This window comes from Prionailurus bengalensis, chromosome C2 (assembly GCF_016509475.1).
Source record: "Prionailurus bengalensis isolate Pbe53 chromosome C2, Fcat_Pben_1.1_paternal_pri, whole genome shotgun sequence".
In the NCBI taxonomy this organism is placed as follows: Eukaryota; Metazoa; Chordata; class Mammalia; order Carnivora; family Felidae; genus Prionailurus; species Prionailurus bengalensis.
In genome coordinates, this window is record NC_057350.1 from 125,459,962 (window position 1) to 125,486,603 (window position 26,642).

Sequence of the window (26,642 nt, forward strand, 5' to 3'; positions counted from 1 at the left end):
CTCCAACTGTGTTGTTGCAAATGGCAAGATTTCATTCTTTTTTTTATGGCTAAATAATATTCTGTTGTGCATATCCCATCTTCTTTATCCATTCACCTATCAGTAGACACTTGGGCTATTTCCATAATTTGACTATTGTAAACAATGCTGTTACAAACATGGGGGTGCATATATCTCTTTGAATTAGTGTTTTTCAATTTTTTTGGTGAATACCCAGTAGTGTGATTACTGTGTGTAGAGTAGTTTTACTTTTAACTTTTTTTTTTTTAATTAAAAAATTGAAAGCATTTTTTTCTATCTTTAAATTTTTGAGGAACCCTCATACTGTTTTCCACAGCTGCTGGACTAGTATAATTTCTCACCAACAGTGCAAGAGAGTTCCTTTTCTCCACATCCTTGCCAAAGATTGTTGTTTCTTGTGTTTTTGATTTTAGCCATTTGACAGGTGTGAGGTGGTATCTCATTGTGGTTTTGATTTGAATTTCCCTGATGATGAGTGATATTAAGCATTGTTTTGTGTGTCTGTTGGCCACCTGTATGTCTTCTTTAGAAAAATGTCTATTCATGTCTTCTGCCAATTTTTTCATTGGATTATTGGTTTTTTAGATGTTAACTTGTAGAAATTATTATTTTTTTTAATAATTTATTTATTTTGAGAGAGGGAGAGAGCATGAGCAGGGGAGGGGCAGAGAGACAGAGAGAGGGAGAGAGAGAGAGAGAGAGAGAGAGAGAGAGAATATGAATCTCAAGCAGGCTCCGTTCTTTCAGCCTAGAGCCCAATGTGGGGCTCCATCTCATGAACTGTGAGATGATGACCTTAGCCGAAAGTAAGAGTCAAGATGCTCAACTGACTGACTCACCCAATTTGTATAAATTCTTTATATATTTTGGATACTAACCCTTTATTGGATATGTCATTTGGAATATCTTCTCCCATTCTTTATGTTGCTTTTTAGTTTCATTGATTGCCTCCTACACTGTGCAGAAGTTTGTTATTTTGGTATAATCCCAATAGTTTAGTTTTGCTTTTGTTTCCTTTGTCTCAGGGGACCAAAAAGTTGCTATAGCTGATGTCTGAGTAATTACTGCCTGTGCTCTCTTCTAGGATTTTTATGGTTTCCTTTCTGACATTTAGGTCTTTAATACATTTAGAATTTATTTTTGTGTATGGTATAAGAAAGTGGTCCAGTGTCATTCTTTTGAAAGAAGCTGTCCAGTTTTCCCAACATCATTTGTTAAAGAGACTGTCATTTTCTCTTTGTATATTATTTTCTTCTTTGTTGAAGATTAATTGACTATGTAATTGTGGGTTTATTTCTGTTTTTTTTTTTTTTTTATTTTGTTCTGTTGATCTGTGTGTCTGTTTTTGTGCCAGTACCATCTTGTTTGTTTTTTTTTTAATTTTTTTTTAACGTTTATTTATTTTTGAGACAGAGAGAGACAGAGAATGAATGGGGGAGGGTCAGAGAGAGGGAGACACAGAATCTGAAACAGGCTCCAGGCTCTGAGCTGTCAGCACAGAGCCCGATGCGGGGCTCGAACTCATGGACCGCAAGATCATGACCTGAGCCGAAGCCGGCCGCTTAGCCGACTGAGCCACCCAGGTGCCCCAGTACCATCCTGTTTTAATTACTACAACTTAGTAATATATCTTGCAGTCCAGATTTGAGATGCCTTCAGCTTTGCTGTTCTTTGTCACATTTGCTTTGGCTATTTGGAGTGTTTTGTGGTTCCATACTAATTTTATGATTGTCTGTTCTAATTGTGTGAAAAATGCCATTGGTATTTTGATAGGGATTGCATTAAATCTGTAGATTGCTTTGGATAGTAGAGACATGTTAACAGTATTTGTTCTTCCGGTCCATGATCATGGAATGTCTTTTCATTTCAATGTATCATCCTCAATTTCTTTCATCAGTGTCTTACAGTTTTCAGAGTATAGGTCTTTCACCTCTTTGGTTAGGTTTATTTCTACATATCCTATTATTTTTGGTGCAATTTTACCTTTTTTTTTTTTTTTTTTTAGTGTTTATTTGTTCTTGAGAGAGAGAGAGAGAGAATATGAGCAGGGGAGGGGCAGAGTGAGAGAGGGATGCAGAATCTGAAGGAGGCTCCAGGCTCTGAGCTGTCAGCACAGAGCCTGATGCGGGGCTCGAACCCACAAGCTGTGAGATCATGACCTGAGCTGAAGTCAGATGTTTAACCGACCGAGCCACCCAGGCACCCCTTTTTGGTGCAATTTTAAATGGGATTGTTGTCTTAATTTCTTTTCTGCTGCTTTATTATTAGTGTATAGAAATGTGTATAGAAACAGATTTCTGTATATTGATTTTGTATCCTGTAACATTACTGAGTTCATTTATCAGTTCTAGTAGTTTTTTGGTGGAGTCTGTAGGGTTTCTATATATAGTATGTCATCTGTGAATAGTGAAAATATTACTTATTCTTTACCACTTTGGATGCCTTTTATTTCTTTTTTCTTGTCTGATTGCTGTGGTTAGGACTTCTAGTACTACAGTGAATAAACGTGATGAGAGTGGACATCCTTTTCATGTTCCTGGTCTTAAGGGAAAAGCTCTCAGTTTTTCACCTTTAAGTATGATCTTAACTGTGGATTTTCCATATATGACCTTTATTGTGTTGAAGTATGTTCTATCTACTCCTAATTTGTTGAGGGTTTTAATAATGAATGGAGGTTGTACTTTGTCAAATGTTCTTTAAGCATCTGTTGAATTGATCATGGGGTTCTTATCCTTTCTCTTATTGAATTGTTGTATCATATTGATCAATTTGTGAATATGGAACCGTCCTTGCATCTCTGGAATAAATTCCACTTGGTTATGTGAATCATTTAAAAAAACTTTTTTTTATATTTATTTATTTCAAGAGAGAGAGAGCTAGTGAACGAGCACTAGCAGGGTAGGGGCAGAGAGGAGAGACAGAATCCCAAGCAGGCTCTGCACCATTACTGCATAGCTCAGTGTGGGGCTTGCGCTCACAAACAGTGAGATCATGACCTTAGCCAAGATCAAGAGTCAGATGCTTAATCGACTACGCCATGGGGTACCCCATCGTCATTACTGCTAATGACCAACATTAGGAAGCAGCATGTGGGAATATTAAACTAAGCATGAGATGAAATGTAACAAAGCATACATACAGGTTAAAAAATGATTTTCATAGGATTGTTAGGGAGAACTACAGATAGCAGTTTCTTTGAAAAACGTGAAATTTTAGATCACCACATAGTCACTATCAGCCAGCATAGAACAGGGCTCTTAATAAGCAAGATAAATATAATCATGGAATTATCATGTTTCAGATTTAAAGAACATTAGTCCCAACAGCCAAACCACAAAGGCATTATTTTTAATTCCAGGAGTCATAATTTATTAAAGATACCAATAAACCTGAGCATCGTTTTCAAACCTGTGTTGTTTTCTTTTTTAACCTCACTCAGCATAAGTTAAATGAAATTATTCTCTCAATTAAGGGATGGGGGCAGATGGCATTTGAAATGGTCTCCTGTGTGTTAGGGAACAGGGCAGGTTGTACAGAGGGTAGAAGGAGGTGGTGACTATACTTTCTGGGAATTTTTGAGAATATATCAGAAGCATGGGCAGAAATGTGAGAACAGTGAAGCATATACAGTAAAACTATGAAGAAGTATTTCTTCACCCATCTAGACATTATCTGAATTAGCCCAGTTGTCATGATATATATGTCATCACTAATTAATTGTATCCCTTCCTGCGAAGCAGAAATATCTATCCCACTTATACGCCCAGTGTCTTTGTTGCATAGTCTTTCATATATAGTTGTTTGTAATCATTGAGCAATACAATGCAAGCCAGTTCCTCAGGAAAATTACAAGTCTTTTAAAGGTGCAATATTTTGTGAAGTATTTCAAAGAGATGTTGGAAAACTGCTTGAAATAAAAGAAAACCAGTTGACTTCTGACCAGTCGGTCTAATTAACGTTTATGTGAAAAATATTAACAAGGGTGGTGAGACACTGGTAGTAATTTAGAAGACATGAATTTTATCATCAAGAGATTAAGATTGGTCTTTGAAGGAAAGTTTTGAGCTGTTGGTACTATATATAATTCCATTTTATAAATGTAAGTTGAGCTTTAAATAATGCGAGGGTTACTGGTGCTAATCCCTTTGCATTCAAAAAACCAGGTATGGGGCTGCATGGGTGGCTCCATTGGTAAATGTCCAACTCTTGATTTCAGCTCAGGCTGTGGCCTCATGATTCGTGAGATCAAACCCTGCATTGAGGCTCTGTGCTGCCAGTGTGGAGCCTGCTTGGGATTCTCTCTCTTCCTCTCTCTTTGTCCATACCTTGGCTTGTGTGTGTGTGCTTTCTCCCCTGCCCTCTCAAAAAAAAAGAAAATCCATGTATAACTTTTGACCCACATAAAACTTAGCTACTAATAGATTCCTGTTGACTGAAAGTCATATTTGGTTTACACATATCTAATATATGTATTATATACTATATTTTTACAATAAAGTAAGCTAGAAAGAAGAAAATGTTATTAAGACATAAGGAAGAAAAAACACATTTACAGTATTGTACTGGATTTATATTAAAAAAAACATAATTAGGTGGACCCACACAATTCAAACCCATGTTGTTCAAGTGTCAACTGTATATCCATTGTCTCAGTTGTATCTTTCATAACTGATTATGAAACATTCATATTTCTGTTGTTTGTTTTTTGTCTATTTTTTGAAGTTTATTTATTTATTTTGAGAGAGAGAGAGAGAAGAAAGGGCAGAGAGAGAGTGAGAGAGAGAATCCCCAGCAGGCTCTGAGCACTGTCAGCACAGAGCCCAATGTGGGGCTTGAACTTACAAATCATGAGATCATGACCTGAGCCAAAATCAAGAGTTGGTCACTTAACTGACTGAACCACCCAGGCACCCCTGTTTGTTTGTTTGTTTGTTTGTTTGTTTGTTTGTTTTAATCTATTTTTAAATTATGTAGTGTGTGTCTTACTGATTTGTACAAGTTCTTGGTATTTGGGGGGGGGTAGTGAATTTTTGTCATTCATAGGTGTTGGGTGTATATTTTCTCGAAGTGTGGCTTATCTTTGTTATTCTTTTTGTTTTGTTAGTTTTGTTTTGCTTGGTTTTTTATCCTCAAGTTCCAGTCAGTGTTCACATTTCCTCAATTGTCATGTCTCTCTCTCTCACACACACACACACACACACACACACACACACACACACACAGCATATCAACTTCATTATTGCTGTTATATGAAATAATGTTGATTTACGTATTTCTATTGGATGTATGCCTAGAAACAGAACTGGTAAGTCATAGGTGTATGTGTGTAATCAGTTTTTAATAGATACTGCAAAATAATTTTCCATATTTATATTCCTACCAGTAATATTTTGAGAGTTTAGTGTCTCCACATCTTTGCTAATACTTGATATTGTCACATTTAAAAACTCTTAAAATTTGTCATGTTCTTTTTCATTGAGTTTCAAATTTCACTTAATTATGTTTTATGTCTTGGAGTTCTGTTTGATTCTTCAGATATATTTGCTCTTTATTCATTTTCAAGCCGTCTTTAATTCTTGAAACATACCAACCATATTTATTTTATTTTCTGAGTATTACTTCCAGTATCTGCAGTTTTTCAAGCCCAGTTCTCATTTCTGGTCTTTTCTGTAGCTTCTTGCTATCTGATAATGAGAGTGTTCTCCAGTTTTGTGTTTCTCAGTGTATGAAATAGAGGGTAAATGGGAATCATAGAATAATTTTATGATTTATTAAGCTGCTTAGGCATTATCCAGATGTGTGCTATATAATACAGTAATCAGTAGCCACATGTGTATATTTAATTTTAAATTTAAGTTAATCAAGTAAAATTAAAATTCATTTCTTTTCATAGCCATATATCAAGTTCTCAAGAGTCACTGTGGCTAGTGACTTTTATTGGATAGCACAGAATAGAATATATCTATTATTAGAGGTTTTTTGGGTAGCACTGCTTTAGACAGTTCTGACCATTTGTAGTATGTTAAAAAAGAGTATCATATCTCTTTGTGACTCTCTTTTTAAAGTTTAAAAAAAAATTTTTTTTTTATTTTTGAGAGAGAGAGGGTGGGTGAGAGGCAGAGAGAGAGAGAGAGAGAGAGAGAGAGAGAGACCCAGAATCCAAAGCAGGCTCCAGGCTCTGAGCTGTCAGCACAGAGCCTGATGTGACTCTTTTTTAAAAGATAGATTGCTTTTAAGCTAGATGAAGGTTAGTTTTAAGGTAGATAGTGCAAGGGGATTAAATAAGTTATATTTCTCTTTAGGATAAACATGAAGCATTGCTGAAGTAGAAGAGTATTACTGGAAATGGAGAGGTGAACAGTTGGCAACCCATTAGAATGTAAGATCATTGGTATCTTAGTGGGAAGTCAGGTGAGGGAGGAAAGTGGAATCATGAGTCCTCATATGACTCTGAGGATCCTAGCTCATGTGCTTTGATGCCTATAGTAACAACTCATATAGAGAATTCAGGAGAAAAGGGGTAAAAATACTAGAGAAAATAGATTGGAATACCCAGTAAGTTCATATTTAAAAAGTTGGAATTTTAGGTACCTTGTGGAAAAGGGAGATGACTTAACTTGTTAGAAATATTGTAGAATCCATCTCCGGTCAGTACAGGGAATTCTGTAACAATCACATTTGTCCAGAGTAGCAGTTAGCTGCCTTTGGAGATGGTGAATTTTCTTATATCCTTTAGTATGTGATCATGTGGTGTGAAATTATTTTGCTAGCTTTTGAGAAGTTCCAGGTGTTATTAGATCATCTTTACTGTCTGTACCTTTGGGATTTATGGTGAGCAGTTTTGATAATATCCAGCCCCTACTGTATCTTCATTTTTCATTAATTAAAATTTCTTTTGTTTCTTTTTGTATGTTATAAAATTGGACAGAATTGTTCATTTAAGTTTTATTGTAAAGTGTACATCTCGTTACCATTGACAACATAAAATTCTCAGTTTAACTAAATTTGAACAACTGCAGGTTTTTGGTGTAAAATTTTTAAAGAAAGATATTTGGGAAATGCGTTTGATAAACTTTCTAATGATAAATTTTTTTTTTTTTAACGTTTATTTATTTTTGGGACAGAGAGAGACAGAGCATGAACGGGGGAGGGGCAGAGAGAGAGGGAGACACAGAATCGGAAACAGGCTCCAGGCTCTGAGCCATCAGCCCAGAGCCCGACGCGGGGCTCGAACTCACGGACCGCGAGATCGTGACCTGGCTGAAGTCGGACGCTTAACCGACTGCGCCACCCAGGCGCCCCTTAACTTTCTAATGATAAACTTTAGTTAAATATTAGTGTGACCTGTGGGATCTGTGGTACTTTGTGTAGTGTAAGATGACTTGCAGACCATCAAATCTTAACAAATTTGACGGGACGCGTTTTAAAAGTTATTTATTTTTTAATTTTTTAAAAAAATTTTTAAGTAATCTCTGCATCCAATGTAAGGCTTGAACTCAGAACCCCAAAATCAAGAGTCGCATGCTGTGCTGACTGAGCCAGCCAGGTGCCCCTGGACACATTGTATTTAGAAAACAGGAGGGGCGCCTGGTTGGCCCAGTTGGTTAAGCATCTGACTTCGGCTCAGGTCATGATCATGCAGTTTGGAAGTTTGACCCCTACTTTGGGCTCTGTGCTGACAGCTCAGAGTCTGGAGCCTGCTTCAGATTCTGTGTCTCCCCCTCTGCCCCTCCCCTGCTCATATTCTCTCTCGCTCTCACTCTCTCTCTCTCTCAAAAATAAATAAACATTAAAAAAATCCTTATAGAAAACATGAGGGGTGCCTTGATGGCTCAGTTGGTTAAGGCCAACTTTGGCTCAGGTCATGGTCTCGTGGTTCGTGGGTTCAAACCCTGCGTTGGGCTCTGTGCTGAGTGCTCAGAGCCCGGAGCCTGCTTCGGATTCTGTGTGTGTCTCTGCCTCTCTCCCGCTCGCACTGTCTCTCTGTCTTTCTCTGTCTCTCCCTCAAAAATAAACAAACATTAAAAAAATTTAAAAGAAAATAGGAAGATGTACTGGAATGTTAAATGTGAAGGATATACTTATGTAACATATATATACACATGTGGATATTATGTATGGCTATATCCAATGTAGTAACAAGTACAAATGTGAAGAGTGATTTTTTTCAACACAAGTATAAAATTGTTCCTTTTTTCTACTCCCCTTTTTAGGATGTGTTTAGCTTTCAAATATCTCCTAATATGAATCCTATCAAAATAAATGAACTGGCAATCCAAAAACGTTTGACTATTCATGGGAAAGAAGATGAAGTTAGCCCGTATGACTATGTGTTACAAGTCAGTGGGCGAGTAGAATATGTGTTTGGTGATCACCCACTAATTCAGTTCCAGGTATGTGTATTCACCATCAGTTTACCAGAGATATGTGTGTGTGTGTGTGTGTGTGTGTGTGTGTGCATTTAATAATTTAAATTTCTGATAAAAATGTGTTGTCACATTTAGAGTATTTAGAACCTATAGAAAATTATACAGAATTAAATAATAGATATTCATAATCCTACCTACCTCTGAGATAACCATTGTTAACATTTTGGCATGTTTTTGTCATTTTACTTAAGGTTATATATATTTTTGGTATAATGATTGTATGTTTAATGTTTGTTTCTAAATGTTTGCTTTCTACTTTTTTGGTTGTTTCAGTGTTATATCATAGTTTCCTGTAGCATTATAAATTCTTAATAAAATTATTTATAGCTACCTACTTTTTTATCATGTAAACATAATGATTTATTATTTTTTTAAAAGAAAGGCTTAAAACATTTTTTTAATGTTTATTTTCGAGAGAGAGAGAGACAAAGTGTGAGTGGAGGAGGGGCAGAGAGAGAGGGAGACAGAGAATCTGAAGCAGGCTCTCAGCTCTGAGCTGTCAGCAGAGAGCCTGATGTGGGGCTCGAACTCATGAACTGTGAGATCATGACTTGAGCTGAAGTCAGAAGCTTAGCTGTCTGAGCCACCCAGAAACCCCAACATGATGATTTAGATAGAAAATATTCTGCGGGAAGTAAAAAAACAAGATATTTTGATTAAATGGTCACTAAATAAATTGTATAAAAACTTATAAATTTTCATTGTGAATAGAAAACTTTTCAGTTTCTTTTATAGGTTATATATATATTTATATATATAATTACTATATGTATAACATGTAAAATTGCCCTCCCCTCCCTTATTTGTTTCTTCCACATATGGTAGGAATTTTGTAAGGGTTAGGTCTGGACATCCTCAAAAGACTTCCTCTGTGTTTGACATTCCTATTTCCATGCAATCATGAATTGACTTATAGTGCCTCAGATTGTTTGTCGAATAAAATGAAGTTTAAATAAGATAAAAGCAGTGCAGTACTCCTCCCCCACCACTGTCCTTTTAAAGGATAGAATTATGGCTTTGACTTCAAGGAACTTGAAGATACTTTTGTTGCAATTGAATTTGGAGACTAAAAAATGGTCATTACATAAAGAATAATGCTAAATGCCAAGTTAGGGGTAAATAGTAACAGGATTTTATAAAGATATGTGTTTATTCTTATTTGTGATTTTTATTGTTTTGTTTTAAGCAAGAGGGATAGAGACATACTAAACATTAAGTGATGTCTGTTTGAGAATAAGGAGCTGTGATATATTAGCGGCTAATAGAGGATTTTACATGTTTCTTTTCACATTTTTAGCATGGCCCTGAATTCTTGTGGTTTAGTAGGTAGAAGGTCTAGAAGCAGTTATAACTTCTCTGCTTTGAGAGCTATGGCATTCTAACAGTCAACACTTGAACTCTAGCCCATGAGACGAAGAAGGAAGATGAAAAGTATTTGGTGGTAGCATAGGAGTGTTGACTTCTTTATGTTTTGCCATCCTTTAAGTAGCCTTCTGCTTCTTTAACACTTTTTTTTAAACTTTAATTAGTGGAGGGTATATTGTTCTATTCAAACTAGGATTTGTTATAAAGAGAAACAAAGGCTTGTATACGTTTTTGTACAGGGTCATAGTGAAAGAGAAAATATACCATGTACTCAAAGGAATGTGAAGGAGTGGAATGATACATATTTCATAGTGAAAAATTTTTTATTGAATATATTTAGCATAATATCTAACTGCCAATTACAGACAATTCTGGAACTTTTTTTTTTTTTTTCAACGTTTATTTATTTTTGGGACAGAGAGAGACAGAGCATGAACGGGGGAGGGGCAGAGAGAGAGGGAGACACAGAATCGGAAACAGGCTCCAGGCTCTGAGCCATCAGCCCAGAGCCTGACGCGGGGCTCAAACTCCCGGACCGCGAGATCGTGACCTGGCTGAAGTCGGACGCTTAACCGACTGTGCCACCCAGGCACCCCTGGAACTTTTTTAATTTCAAAAAATTGTACTTCTTGGTTCTGAATTGAATACAATATGTTGAATCATACTTTGTCTGTATATGAAATTTATTCTTCTGAGAAATACATTAGGTTTCTTTCTTCTCAGCTTGTTAGGAATCTTGGTAATGTGAATAACCACTCCTTTTCTTTTTTTTTTTTTTCTTTTCTTTTATTAAAACAAAAAATTTTTTAAATGTTTGTTTATTTTTGAGAGAGACAAAGCGTGAGTCAGGGAAGGGCAGAGAGAAGGGAAACACAGAAATCCAAAGCAGGCTCCAGGCTCCCAGCTGCCAGCACAGAGCCTGGTGCAGAACTTGAACCCACCAACCGTGAGATCATGACTTGAGTTGAAGTCGGACGCTTAACTGATTGAGCCACCTAGGCGCCCCTCCTTTTCTTATATGCCTTTGAAGAGTCATCCTGGTCTCATTGAAATAAAACAAAGCATCAAGCTCAGATGACCAGTATGTTTTTAAAAGGAAGATAGTAATGGTTGTCTGGAGCCCTGTGCTGTAAAGGTACCAGGCTTCCCTCAGGGATCCATCCGAAAGTCTAAGTTGACTATCTCAGGATGTGAAGAAATGGCCAAATGTGTACTACATGTTCACTTGTCCTGACTGATTGGTCAAAGCTTGCACTGTGATATCACAGTCTCTCCTGATCAAGTCCCACCCCTAGAAAGGTGAGCCGATAGGTCAAACTGTCCTGTATTAAGCACAAAGAAAAGGCAAAACATCTACACTGAGGTACATGTTTCTTCAGGGTTTAGCAAACAAACAAACAAAAAAGATAGATTTAAAGATGCCAGGAATGTAACTCAGCTCTTCTGATTTTCCTTTCATGTATTAAAAAGAGGAAAATATCTTTTATAGGGTTGTTAGGAAAATTAGCTATAAATAATCTTATGTTCTTAGGTGTTCAATTAATGGTATCTATTTTATGTTGTGATTTTAATTTCTCATATTCTTGATGTTAAGATATATTTTTACAGTACATTTGATATAGTGGTGTTCATCTTAATTTTGTTCTTCTATCAATTTACGTTTTTGTTTGTTTTTGTTAAGTAGGTTCCACACTGGGTGATGGGTGGGTGTGGCAGGGCCTGAACTCACAACCCTGAAATCAAGGCCTGAGCAGTGATCAAGATTTGGACTGTTAACCGACTGAGCCACCCAGGTACCCCTTGATTTAAGTATTTGCTTGAAAATCCTTACCTTATTCTTTCCTTGCCACTGTAGTATATCCGGAACTGTGTAATGAATAGGACCTTGCCTCATTTTATGCTTGTGGAATGTTGCAAGATCAAGAAGATGTATGAACAGGAAATGATTGCCATAGAAGCTGCCATAAATAGAAATTCATCAAACCTTCCTCTTCCTTTACCACCAAAGAAAATGCGAATTATTTCTGTAAGTTTCATGTGTGAACTTTTGGTAACCCCAAAAGCATGTGATTTTGTTTTAGGTGATGTGCTTCAGCCTCACACATATTTTCTCTGTTGATTTTTCCTTCTGTGAAAACCAGTGCAGATTTGCCAAAGATCAATTACCATTTATTGGTAATTTTCTTTTTCTTTCTTTCTCTTTCTCTTCTTTCTTTCTTTCTTTTGTTCTTTCTTTCTTTCTTTCTTTTGTTCTTTCTTTCTTTCTTTCTTTCTTTCTTTCTTTCTTTCTTTCTTTCTTTCTTTCTTTTTACTTCTCTTTTTCTTTCTTTCTTTCTTTCTTTCTTTCTTTCTTTCTTTTCTTTCTTTCTTTCTTTCTTTCTTTCTTTCTTTCTTTCTTTCTTTGTAATTATATTTCTAACTACTATCCTTTTTCCTCAGTGCAAGCTGCATATAAATATAAATATGTTATTTCTGGTTTTGGTGTTCTTTTGGTGCCACAGATAAATGTCACCAAATTAAAAATTTCTTGAGATTACAGCTAAACATAGACTTCAGGGAGCAATTTGAGACTTTCTAGTAGAAAAGTTAGACGTGCAGAAATAGTTGGTTTACTGGTATAGTTCATTTCTATCAGCTTAGCTATGAGAGTGTTTTTGGTATAACTTGCCTCCTTCTTACTGAATACTTTTAGAATTTAAATATATCAAAAATACCATCTTTTCCAGAATGTAATATATTTATATAAAGCAAATCTTAAATTTCTGTATCAATTGGAACAGTTAACATTTTTCAATAGTTATTCAGTTTTAACAGATTGTATATTTAATCTCTCTTGTTGAGGATTAAGATATTAACTGTATATTTAAATGGTCAATTTTTTTTAATTTTTTTTTTTAACGTTTATTTATTTTTGAGAGAGAGAGAGCATGAAGAGGAGAGGGAGACACAGAATCTGAAGCAGGCTTCAGGCTCTGAGCTGTCAGCACAGAGCCCGACGTGGGGCTTGAACTCACAAATTGCGAGATCATGACCAGAGCCAGAGTCGGTCACCCAACTGACTGAGCCATCCGGGTGCCCCAAATGATCAATTCTTAAATTGTTTTTAATGTTAATTTTTGAGAGAGGGAGAGAGACTGAGAGTGGGGGAGGGGCAGAGAGAGAGGGATACAGAGGATCCAAAGTGGGCTCTGTCCTGACAACAGAGCCCGATGTGGGGCTAAGACCCACGAACTGTGAGCCGAAGTTGGACAGGCACCCCTAAATGGTCAATTCTTAATTCATCCAGAGCTTTCATATTATTTGTTTATGGTGCTTAATATAGTCACTTTCTTAACAGTATTGAAATGCTGCCAGTGTTTTGCCTAAGAACAAAGTGCTAATGGTTGTGGTGCTTATTTTAGTACATGTGACTTTCAGTTGTTAGTTCAGAGGTCTATTTTTGTTATTTTGTCAATGGACATGAGAACAGATAAGATGATTTCATTGCTAGCATAGAATATTTATTTCCTTAATTAAAATACTCTATTTCATTCTTTTGCAGCATGTTTGGGAAAATAACAACCCTTTCCAAATTGTCTTGGTTAAGGGAAATAAACTTAACACAGAAGAAAGTGTAAAAGTGAGTACTTGTTAAGATTTGAGTGTTTTTTTAATCTGCTGCATTATTTGAATAACTTACTGATACACATAAGGAATGTCACTTTGGAGATTAAATTTTAGGTATATCGGTCAATTGCACAGGATAAAATATGGCGACTTAATGTAAGACAATTAAGAATTTTTGTCTTAAAGTATTCTTTGAATAGTTGGAGATGTACTGGATAAAGTGACATTTTCCCCTGATGTATTATGTAAAAGAACTTGCTTTAGATCAGGAATTCACCAGGTACAGTTTAAGACAAAACTATAGGTCACAGGTTCCTATGCAAGCTTTAACTCTGCTTTGTCAGCCTTGTTAGAGCTGCACCCAGCCTCCTTTTTCAGCCCCCTTTTTTTTTCTTTTAAACTTGCTGAACACAGAGAAAATGTAATACCATTTCCTGGAAGAAAATAGATGACTACATTGTGGACCACAAGTTGTTAACACATGGAGATTTATTGCATAACCCCATACAATTAAGTAAAGACTTAACAAGGCATTTTGTCTTAAAGTGTAAAGCATGCATTTTCCCCTATTTTGCTTGGCAGGAAATTAAGTGAATAGTTTTGTGATCCAAGAAAGAGATTCACTTAGTTTGAGATGTTTGCTGGCATGAGGACATATTCAGGAGCATCTTGCCAAAGATTACCAGTGACTTGCTTTTATAAATGGACTTTAAAGATCCTTTAGTTAGCTGTCATTAAAATAGGGCTTTTTTTTTGCTTTTACATTCTCAGCTAGGTTTTAATTTTTAATGAGTGTGTTTATGACCAGTTGGCCTTTGTTTTCTGTTTTAGTGGTAATTGTTTTTTCTTTTATTTAAACTTTCCTTATTAATTTGTGTCCAGTTGCAAAAGTAGAACATGATTGTTGCAACAGGTAAAAAAATTTAAATGCCAGTCATGAAAACAGTTATTGATCTTTTTTCCCCAAATTGACTTGAGAAGCCTTCCTCCTATTAATTTTCTGAATAAGTTTATATAGAATTAGTATTATTTCTTCTTTAAATGTTTGGTAAGATTTACTCCAAGCCATCTGACCCTAGAGTTTTCTTTGTGGGAAGGTTTTTAATTAGGAATTTAATATCTTTAATGGATATATAGTCATATTTTTATTTCTTTTGTGTCAGTTTTGATAATTGTTTTCTGAAGTATTTGTTTTAAGTTGTTAAATTATTACGTTCATAATAGCCCCTTAAATTAGTTTTCTACTGCTGTTTAGCAAATTACCACAAACCTAGCAGCTTGAATACATATTTATTAGCTTGTATATCAGTCAGAAGTCTAGGTGTGGTGTGACTGGGTTTTCTGCTTATGGTTTTACAAGGTTGAAATCCAGGTGTTAGGTCGTATTTCTTCTGAAGACTCTGGAGAAGAATTTGCTTCCAGTGTGATTCAAGTTATTGGTCAAATTCAGTTCCTGGAAGTTGTAGAACTGAGGTCCTCGTTGCCTTGCTGGGTCTTGGCAGGGGATTGACTTGGGGATTGCTCTTAGTTACTAGAGGCATCTTTCAAGCCTGGCTCTGTGGCTCTATTTTTAACTCTATAGAAATGGAGAATTTGTCAAGCATCACATTCTTCCCACATTTTGAATCTCTTGTGGGGAAGAGCCTGGTCCCTTTTTGATGGCTCACTAATATCTCCCTTCTTCAAAGTTAGCTATGTCAAATAGTATAACCTAATCACAGGAGCGAATCCATTATATTCACAGACCCAGAGATCCTATGGGGCACATGATTCTCTACAGTTTGTAGTGAAAATCCTAGGTGTTCAGTGAAGATTCAGTATTCTCCCTGGCTGGCACTTGAATATCTTTTGACCTTTTTTTTTTTTTTTAATTTTATTTCTTATTTGTTAAAATTTACATCCAAATTAGTTAGCATATAGTGAAGCAATGATTTCAGGAGTAGATTCCTTAATGCCCCTTACCCATTTAGCCCATCCCCCCTCCCACAATCCCTCCCATAACCCTCAGTTTGTTCTCCATATTTATGAGTCTCTTCTGTTTTGTTCCCCTCCCTGTTTTTATATTATTTTTGTTTCCCTTCCCTTATGTGCATCTGTTTTGTCTCTTAAAGTCCTCATGTGAGTGAAGTCTGTCTTTTGACCTTTTAAGTGTGCTTAGAATTCTTTAGTATAAAGCTTTCTGATCAGTCTTTTCCTAGCCTTGTGGTGTTCCACTTTTCAGGTATGAATATTCACATTCAGTGCTGTCCCAAATCTAGAAGATGACACTAGTGCACACAGAGCTCAAGAAGCCCTCTGGTTATAGCTCTAGCGGGAAAGAGGTCTTCTAACTCTGAGAGAGAGTGAGGATCTCCCCACTTTTCCCCTCTATTATTTGTTTCTTGTTGTTTTCTCTGTTCTCATTTGCCCCAGTTTCTAAGAAGTTCTGTGGCATTAGTAGCAGTGGTGGCAGTGGTAGTGGCAGCAGCAATAGCAGTGGGGACAGGACTAAAATGCAGAGAGTTGAACCTTCCTCTATGTTTAGAAGAGTTGTAGTATCAGGAGAATGGGGCAGATCCTCACTGGCTTTTTTGTTTTCCTTTCTCCTTTTCTCTTGTGCTATTAGGCATAGTTCTAGGAAGTGTGGGTGAATAAAGCCTCAGCTTTCTGGCTGGGTGATTAAAAAAAGGGGAGCCCCAGACAACCAAAAAGTACTTGGATGATTGGAGAGTGGGAGGAGCTTAGGAGAGCAACCCCTTTAAGCTGTTTATGCTTACAGGTTTATTCCTAAACTGTACATATGTGGATCTGAGTCTTAACTGCCAACACACTTTGAGAAATGAACTGTAGCATAAACTACCACCCAGGTCTCAGTCTGGTCACTGTATACTGCACACATAGGACAGATCCAATAGCTCTGTAAATAATTTGACTGAATTGGTATTAGAACCATAGCTTCAAGGGGCTTGTTGCACCATGGAGTCTAACCTAATCATTGTCTGCTAAAATATATTAACATTTTCTGTAGGATATAAACAAAACCTGGAGTCCCATAACATAGTGGTCAGAATGGTCTGGGATGCAATTTAAAATTAATTGGCATATGAAGAACTAGGATGATACCAAGTTGTATGCATGATGATAATCAACAGGTGTCAGTGCTGAGATGACATAGATGTTAAGTCACTTATAAAAATGCTGCAAGTAAGGGCAAACACAATTGAATGGAATGGAAAACTGGAAAGTCTCAGCCAAGAAATAGAAGATAAAATAGGTACCATTTGGAAAATTTAGAACTGAAAAATACAGTAACTTATAATTTATAAAGTCATTGAATGGACTCAGTGGTAGAAATGTAATGAGAAGGGAAAGTCAGTGATTTGAAGATTAATAAAAATAATTTTCATTTTGAACAAAATAGAGAAAAATGATTGAGGGAGAAAAAACCCTTTACAGCCTCATATACCATGCAGCAATATCAGAAAGTCAAACAGTATCAGAACGTTGAACATCAGAAGGTAATCTGAATTTCAGAAAGAAAAAGAATATAGTTCAGAAAAACTTTTTAAAGAAATTCTCACTGGGAGCTTTCCAAAGTCGGTAAAAGACATAACAGATTCAAGAAACTCAAATGAACCAGAAATTGGATAAACACATAGAATTTTAAGTTTAGGTACATCTGATATCACACTTATTAGTCCAATATCCTAACACTGCCCGGACTAGTTATATGGTTCTCAGCACTCTTATATTTAAACTATTAAAATATATGACCAGAGGCACCTGGGTGGCTCAGTTGGTTACGCGTCCTACTTCGGCTCAGGTCATGATCTCACAGTTCGTGGATTCAAGCCCTGCATCGGGCTCTGTGCTGACAGCTCAGAGCCTGGAGCCTGCTGTGAATTCTGTGTTTCCCTCTCTCTCTGCCCTTACCCCGTTCTCACTCTGTCTCTACCTCTCAAAAATAAGTAAACATTAAAAAAAATTTTTAAATAGGGGCACATGGGTGGCTCAGCTGGTTAAGCATCCAACTTAAACTCAGGTCATGATCTCACAGTTTGTGAGTTTGAGCCCCGTGTCGGGCTCTGTGCCGACAGCTCAGAGCCTGGAGCCTGCTTCTGATTCTGTGTCTCCCTCTTTCTCTGCCCTTCCCCCACTCACGCTCTCAAAAATGAATAAACATTAAAAAAAATTTTTTTTAAACCGTAAAATATATATAACCTGAAGAAAGAAACTACCTTAACGTTTTTCTCTTTTCATTTCAGTGCCAAGAACACTAAATAAATACTTATGATATGAATTAATACATTTTAATGTAACGATCTCTAACATCTTTATTTTCTTAGTTAAAGGTAGCCTAACATTCCTTCCAAAAGGCAGAACAGATCTGCTTTACAAAGTGATGCACTCCATGAAACTATGGGAATTTCAGACTATTCATATCACTGACATTTTTTTGTGACTAGTATGTACAGGCAGAAAGTAGTAGATTTTGGCCATTATTACTGAACAAGAAGGAAATTAGGTGCAGTGTTGGGAAAAGTTTCATGTCCTGCCCAACACAGAAACATGTTTAATTGTTGATTTCAGGAATGTAGTCTATCCTCCTTGCTGTAGCAGAGTGGGGAAGTTCTCTGCATGCTAAAGCCTACCTTCTCTTGCTCTCTGCATGTTTTGGGGCTTGTGCAAAAAGGGTTTCCTTGGAAGTTTACTGAAGTTGGACAATAAAACATGACTGTATTAAGCATGATGGTGCTCCAAAATTCTTTACTTTTCAAATCTTGAAGATGATTCAGACCAAGCATCAGGAAATGGGACAATTTTGACAAAATTCCATTTGATACAAGTTCAGAGTATAGTTTTTCATGTCTGCTATCATGAGAGATTCTAAGTTCAGAAAACATGTGGGTTTTTTTTTGTTTTGTTTAATTTTAAGTGTAGGTCATTTTTAGTACTCTTTGTTGTTTTTAAATTTTTTCTTTTTTAACATTTATTCATTTTTGAGAGACAGGGAGAGAGAGAGCATGAACAGGGTAGGGGCACAGAGAGAGGGAGACTCTGAGCTGTCAGCACAGAGCCCGATACAGGGCTCGAACCCATGAACCATGAGATCGTGACCTGAGCCACACAGGCATCCCTCTTGTTCGTTTTATTTATTTATTTATTTATTTATTTATTTATTTATTTATTTATTTTTTAAATTTTTTTTCAACGTTTATTTATTTTTGGGACAGAGAGAGACAGAGCATGAACGGGGGAGGGGCAGAGAGAGAGGGAGACACAGAATCGGAAACAGGCTCCAGGCTCTGAGCCATCAGCCCAGAGCCTGACGTGGGGCTCGAACTCACGGACTGCGAGATTGTGACCTGGCTGAAGTCGAACGCTCAACCGACTGCGCCACCCAGGCACCCCCCTCTTGTTCGTTTTTAACCAGGTATCAACTTGAATCATTTTAGTGAATTACTAGATTTCTCAAGTAGATACAATCTTTTAAAATTTTTTTTTTTTTTCAACGTTTATTTATTTTTTTGGGACAGAGAGAGGCAGAGCATGAACGGGGGAGGGGCAGAGAGAGAGGGAGACACAGAATCGGAAACAGGCTCCAGGCTCTGAGCCATCAGCCCAGAGCCTGACGCGGGGCTCGAACTCACGGACCGCGAGATCATGACCTGGCTGAAGTCGGACGCGTAACCGACTGCGCCACCCAGGCGCCCCAAGTAGATACAATCTTAATGACTTAATCTTAAATCACACTTTGACTAATTATAATTAGATAATGAGTAATATTTCAACACTTTTTCAGAATATGCAGGGTCTCTTTTTTTATTGTTACCATGTCTTGGTTAGAGTCTTTATTATTATTTTTTTCTAGATCATACCCTTTGCTATTCTTGTTTATAGTTAGTACAGAACTTTTCAAGTTCATTATACTTGCGTTTTTTTTACCTTTACATCCAGCCGATCCATAGTTTTACTTCATTCCTTATATCTCAATTCTGGTAGAAGTTGGTTGATGGAATTATAACTAGCAGTTTTTTGTTTTGGTTCTTTCAATACTAGCTGACATTTATTGAGTAATTATGTAGTGGACTCCTATATGTTTTTGCTCTCAAAAATTGTCAAAACCAAGAGATGCTAACATTTTTCCAGTTCAGCAATTTATTGTAAGTAGCTTTTATAATCACAAAAACATTGAGAAACATTTATTTCTTTATAGTCTACTTGTTATTTTTTGAATAAACTATTTCATATGTAAAAGGTAATAGAATTCATAAGACTTATAACTGTTCAGGGTCACCGAAAGTAAGAACTGAATGTCACTTTTATCCTGAAATTCCTACCTTATATCCTATCATACAAAAGATACAGAATGTGTTTTTTGTTTTTAAATTTTTTTTAACGTTTATTTATTTTTGAGACAGAGAGAGACAGAGCATGAACAGGGAGAGGCAGAGAGAGAGGGAGACACAGAATCCAAAGCAGGCTCCAGGCTCTGAGCGGTCAGCACAGAGCCCAACGCGGGGCTCGAACTCACGGACCGCGAGATCATGACCTGAGCTGAAGTCGGACGCTTAACCGACTGAGCCACCCAGGCGCCCCCCGAATGTGTTTTTTTGTATGTTTTGTTTTACTTAATGATTTATTGAATCTTCACAAATGTAAGAGCTAAGTGTACATGTACTTGATCTGTCTCCATTTCTCTTTCTCTCAGCATGCGTGCGCACACACACACGCATGCACACAGACCCTATACAAAATTTTGACTTTTTAAAAAAAAATTGAGAATATTTAATAGTCAAAAAAGTCAGGAGCAAGATTCACGGTAAGTATGTATTATATTAAGATCCTCTGTAACTGCTTGATGTTGGATTACATATTTTGCTTTCTTGTAGTGTACCTCATGGTCAAAGCAAAGAAAACATGATCAGTTATAATATTCAGAATCTCTTAAGATAAACAAACTAGTCATTCATGTGTTTGTAGCTCATCCTGATACTGTTGTAAATTGAGAGATATTTGTGGCTCCTTATGAAGGAAACACAGTGGGAAGTAAAGTGGGCATCATCACTCATGCCAGCATGTTTACAGTAGGTAAAATAACGTTTCACGTATCTTTCTTCTATAGAATCTTTCACTGGGTAGATTTAAAATATAATATTAAGTACAATTGAGGAAAAGTTATTCTGTAAGAGACAAAAGTAATTCACTCTCAGTTTTATACTCAACCATGTGATGGTTTATGTTTAATTGAATGGTAATATTTGAACTTCCCAAAGAAATAAATGTACTGTGTGTCTTTCAGGAAATTTTGAATGCATATTTTTTCCCCAGATTGGGTTTTGGGTAAGGTTTAGGCAGCAGGTACTTTGTTGTGCCTATGTAAGGTCAGATATAGATATGAAATCCAAGCATAAATACTTTGATCATCAGGTGAGCCTATAGTGGAATTAAAGTAGTCTTAGGGACATGACATTCATAAGCAGGGTTCATGTGTGAATAGATGAAAACCCCCACCCTACCTCCACCTACATCTTTACATGGAGATTTGTGGAGGATCTGGTGCAAATGAAATAACCTGCATTTTTCTGGAAGAAAAATACTCTTTAACCCCTTTACTTCATCCCAGCATATTTGCCGTCTTCAATCTTCCCCGCCCACATGACTTCATAATTTAGTAACAGTGATCTGACTTCATAATTTATTAACAGTGATTTATCTATATTTGGTGAGTATTGGATTCCTTTTTTTATTAGCTACATAATTTGATCTTCCTCATTACTTGCTTTCCTTATCTTATAAATAATAATGGACTAGTATTTCATTGTTCTAATGTTCTATAACTTCTCAATAGAATAGGTTGACCAACAGGAGGTATTCATCACAGCACGTCGTCTTTAGGTAGCAGAAAACCTGATAAAAAAGGGAGCTTAAATAAGGGCTTTAAAATTTTTAATATTTGTATTGAATGTGAGGAAGGCTCATCTTATAGAAGAGTAAATGGCTCTGCAAGTTTTCAGCAGTTAAGTAATGGTAAGAAATGTTCTTGCAGTGATGAAACAATAATTTTACATTTGAGACTGGTTAGTCATGGTGCTGGTTGGCCAAAAAACATGTAGTATGGAGAGGAGACAAGTGATTAGGTTTATTCAGGGTATGGACCTCAGTTGTGTGTGACAGAGGGAGAGACCGGCATTGGCAGAGAGTTTTAGGGAAGGCAAAGGTGGACAAAGCTGATGGGGAAGGAAGGGAAGGTGTTGGTCATTGAAATGAGGCTAAAAATGGGCAAGGGGATTTTCCTGTGGGAGTGTCAGAGTGAGTTAGAAGGAGAAGTGGCTAGAAAGTGAGATGTAGCAATTAGTGATTGGGAGTTGCTACGGTGTGGCAAAGTCAGATTCTGTATGTGATTGGGTTTGTGGGGCCAAGGGGAAGGAGAGGAAGTACTGTGGAGATTTTGAGGTCAGGAAACTCGGAGGTCAGATGGATTGATTGCTTTAGGCATGTGGGCCCTGCCTCAACACCTCTTAGTTTTTTTCCCCTCTCATTTGGATTTTTCACATCTTGGAAAACAATTACTGATATGCTCTTTGTAAGAAAATTGAAAAACTGTACCTCCTTTGCTTATTATTCTTAAGCCTTTGCCTGTAGCCCAGATACTTCTTCAATTCCAGACTCCTGTTATGACAGGTGTCAGTACACATTTCTTTGTGTGTGTGTGTGTGTGTGTGTGTGTGTGTGTGTGTGTGTGTGTTTTCTTATTTATTTTTGAGAGAGAGAGAAAGAGAGAGACGGTGAGTGTGAGGGAGGGGCAGAGAGAGAGAGAGAGCAAGAGAGAGAGAGAGAGAGAGAGAGAGAGAGAGAGAATCCCAAGCAGGCTCTACCTTGCTTGGTTGGGATTCTCTCTTTTCTTCTCTTTCGGCCCGTCCCATGCATGCAGGTGAGCATGCTCTCCCTCAAAATAAATAAACATTAAAACAAAAACAAAAAAAAAGAGGGACATCTGGGTGGCTCAGTTGGTTAAGCATCTGACTTCGGTTCAGGTCATGATCTCATGGTTTGTGAGTTTGAGCCCCTCATCAGGCTCTGTGCTGACAGTTCAGAGCCTGGAACCTGCTTTGGATTCTGTGTCTCCCTCTCTCTCTGCCCCCTCTCACTCACACTCTGTCTCTCTTTTTCTCAAAAATAAATAAACATGATTTGTACTTTCCTGATAAAAAAAAAGAAAAAGATAATGACTAGTGCATAGTGATGGAACCTTTCCTAACCTCCTGATAAACTAAAATTACCATTCATTGTGTGTTCATTAATTGATGCTCAGTTTTTCCTGAGGTATCTCAGGGAGGAAAAGAAAACTTCATAATCTTGAGTTTTGTACTCTTCCTATCTTCCATACAATTTTACTAACACTAAATTCCATCTTTTGAGCATTTCATGAGAGGGCCATTTCTTAGTTGCTTAGGAGAAAATAATTATGGTTCTTATAGGCAATTGCAGTTTTCTTTACAGAATAAAGTAATTGTTATTCCTATTTTGTCTTGGCCTTTAAAAATACTAGTATTGTCAGTTCTCATAGTTTAGATACTTTGAGTATAACATAAAGGTAAATACAAAGATTTCCTAAAAGTGCTGTTGTATAAATCTTTCTTCATAATTATTATCGTATAATTTACAGAGTAAAAAAAGAATCTGCAGACTTTTTGCCTTATTTCAGGGAACACAGGGGAATATCATTTAAAGTACTGTAGACTTGGGGCGCCTGGGTGGCGCAGTTGGTTGGGTGTCCGACTTCAGCCAGGTCACGATCTCGGAGTCCGGGAGTTCGAGCCCCACGTCAGGCTCTGGGCTGATGGCTCAGAGCCTGGAGCCTGTTTCCGATTCTGTGTCTCCCTCTCTCTCTGCCCCTCCCCTGCTCATGCTCTGTCTCTCTCTGTCCCAAAAATAAATAAATGTTGAAAAAAATTTTTTTTAAAAAATAAAGTACTGTAGACATAGACTTAAAAGTTGCTTAAGGCTGTGACTACTCAGTCTTGACAGTGTCTGTTTATTTTATTTATGTAAAAAAATTTGTTTAATGTTTGTTTAGTTTTGAGAGAGAGAGACAGCGCATGAGCAGGGGAGGGGCAGAGAGAGAGAGAGAGAGAGAGAGAGAGAGAGAGAGACACAGAATCCGAAGCAGGCTCCAGGCTCCGAGCTGTCAGCACAGAGCCCAACGCGGGGTTCGAACTCACGGACTGCGAGATCATGACCTGAGCCAAAGTCGGACACTCAATCCACTGAGCCACCCAGGCACCCCATGTCTGTTTATTTTTTATTTATTTGTTTATTCTTTTGACACTGTTTAAAAACAGATAACCTTGAATGGTTTTTTAAAAAGTAATACAAAAAATGATTTCCATTTTCATTCATATTTGCATTAAATTTTATGAGTTTTAGATTGATTGTGAGCATTTGGTGTTATGCTTGTATTTAGGATCTTAAATTTAGATCATCCAGCTATTTTGTTTGGTGCTTTCTAGAATAATATTTTTGAAGTATTTTATTTTGTGTCGTTTGTTTGTTTGTTTGTTTGTTTTTGAGAGAAAGAGAGTTCGAGCAGAGGAGGGCAGAAGGAGAGAGAGAAAATCTCAAGCAGGCTCCATGATGGGCACGGCGCCTGACACAGGGCTTGATCTCATAACAGAGATCATGATCTGAGCCCAAGTCAAGAGTTGGACCCTTACCCAACTGAGCCACCCAGGCACCCCAATTTTAAAGTATTTTAACGATAACATTATAAAATCTAATTGAAAATAACTTAAGAGAAGGATAAGTCACCAATGTTCTTACTATCATAGTACTAGTTTTATTTGTATTCATTTCTTTGTACTGTCAAAATGTGAATATGCTTTTAGTGAGTATATATTGTATTTTGTTATTTTATTTTTTATTTAAGCTTATACAGTATAGGCTTGTACGCAGTGTAGGCTTGATGATGGTTTCAAAGTAGGAAAATAAGGGCGCCTGATGGTTCAGTTGGTTAAACCTCTGATTCTTGATTTCCACTCAGGTCATGATTGCAGGGTTGTGGGAGCAAGCACCATGTCAGGCTCCATGCTGAGCCTGCTTAAGATTGAATCCTGCTTAAGATTCTCTCTCTCTCTCTCTCTCTCTCTCTCTCTCCCCCTCCCCCCCCCCTCCCTTTGCCCCTCACCTCCACTCTCTCTCTCCTTCTAAAATAAAAATTTTTTAAATGTAGGAAGAGACTTGGGAGACATTCCATCCATCACTTCCTTTCCAGTTTTGCAGAAGAGTAAGACAAGATCCCGAGTAAATGAAGTCAGTGGAAGTGAGCATATGATAGTAATAGTTTTTATATTTATGGTCTTGGTTTCTGTAGATCTGTTTATACATACATTGAGACCTCTTGGAGTAAGTGAAAAATAGGTTAAAATAACAGTTCAGTGAAGTATCTACTGATTAATTATAGCCTGATGGTTCTGTGGACAAAAGGTTTTTCCTAGAGTTGGTATGCTCCTTCTCCCAATATACGATTTTTCTTCAAAATAGAGGTGTTCAGGGGCGCCTGGGTGGCGCAGTCGGTTAAGCGTCCGACTTCAGCCAGGTCACGATCTCGCGGTCCGTGAGTTCGAGCCCCGCGTCAGGCTCTGGGCTGATGGCTCGGAGCCTGGAGCCTGTTTCCGATTCTGTGTCTCCCTCTCTCTCTGCCCCTCCCCCGTTCATGCTCTGTCTCTCTCTGTCCCAAAAATAAATAAAAAACGTTGAAAAAAAATTAAAAAAAAATAGAGGTGTTCATTAGTACAGTGTTCATAAATCTGTGTTTGTTTTTCTCTCCTTCATCATAGGTTCATGTCAGGGCTGGCCTTTTTCATGGTACCGAACTTCTGTGTAAAACCATCGTAAGCTCAGAGATATCAGGGAAAAATGATCACATTTGGAATGAACCACTGGAATTTGATATAAATATTTGTGACCTGCCACGAATGGCTCGATTATGTTTTGCTATTTATGCAGTTTTGGATAAAGTGAAAACGAAAAAATCGACTAAAACTATTAATCCCTCTAAATATCAGACCATCCGGAAATCTGGGAAAGTGGTAATTATGCACTACTGAAAAATTTTTATAATGGAATGATTTTAAGACTCTGAAATAATTGAGTAATATAAGTGAAATTTTATCATATAACTTTGGTCCATAAGAAGTGATTTTAAAAAGACAATAAATATCCATTTTTATATTCTGTTTATTTATTTTCTCTTCTGGCAGATTTGTTTTAGCAAATGTCCTACTGTAAGTGTTCTATTATAAATATTATACTTTTAAGAAGAGAGAGGTGAGGGGTGCCTGGGTGGCTCAGTCACTTAAGCGTCCGACTTCGGCTCAGGTCATGATCTCACAGTTTGTGAGTTTGAGCCCTGGGTCGGGCTCTGTGCTCACAGCACAGAACTTGCTTTGGATTATCTGTCCCCCTCTCTCTGCCCCTCCCTCACTCATTCCCCCCCTTTATTTATTTCAAAATAAATAAACTTAAAAAGATACAGATAAAAATGAATGAAAAGATCTAAAAAATTATATGTCCACAGTCCCTTAACTAAAATTCTAGGTGCCACATATACTTGAACACTCAGAATTTTTTGAATTTTAGAAAGATTACACAACACACTTCACTCAACACACCCTTTGGGATCTGGAGCACAAATCTGTAATCAAACACATCAGTATCCAACAGTGAAATCTGTGACTTTCATACTGAATGAGACAAATGAAGAGTATCAGTTAAGTTCATGCCATTTCTGACCACGTTTTACTGTCAAATGAATTATTTATTTTTTTTAAGGTTTATTTTTGAGAGAAAGAGAGCGCTTGCATGCGCGCATGAGTGGGGAGGGGCAGCGAGAGGGGACAGAGGATCCAAAGCAGGCTACACACTGACATCAGCAAGCTTGATGTGGGGCTGGAACTCATGAACCTCGAGATCATGCCCTGAGCCAAGGTCAGATGGATGCTCAACCGACTGAGCCACCGAGGTGCCCTGCACTGTCAAATGAGTTATGAACAGACCTTTAGTTTTTCGAGTTTGTTAGATTTTGAGGTTGTGGAAAAAGGATGGTGTACCTGTTCTGATACTCTCATCTTCCATTTCCTGTTTTTAGTCAGGTCTTTTTCATTTTCTTATAAGTTTAGAAGGCATGGAGGCATGAATTGTATACTTTTTTAAAAAAACTGGTTACTATATTTATGTATG

The 26,642-nt window shown here is 37.2% G+C and overlaps 1 protein-coding gene across 1 annotated transcript in view; it reads left to right on the top strand.

The window, feature by feature from the left end:
* The window catches only part of PIK3CB (phosphatidylinositol-4,5-bisphosphate 3-kinase catalytic subunit beta), a 189,748-nt gene that overhangs the window by 98,058 nt on the left and 65,048 nt on the right, over positions 1-26,642 (top strand). The window contains 4 exon segments of the mRNA XM_043595281.1: positions 8,235-8,414; positions 11,671-11,841; positions 13,357-13,434; positions 25,241-25,492. Of these exon segments, the coding sequence (XP_043451216.1) occupies positions 8,235-8,414; positions 11,671-11,841; positions 13,357-13,434; positions 25,241-25,492 (681 nt within the window).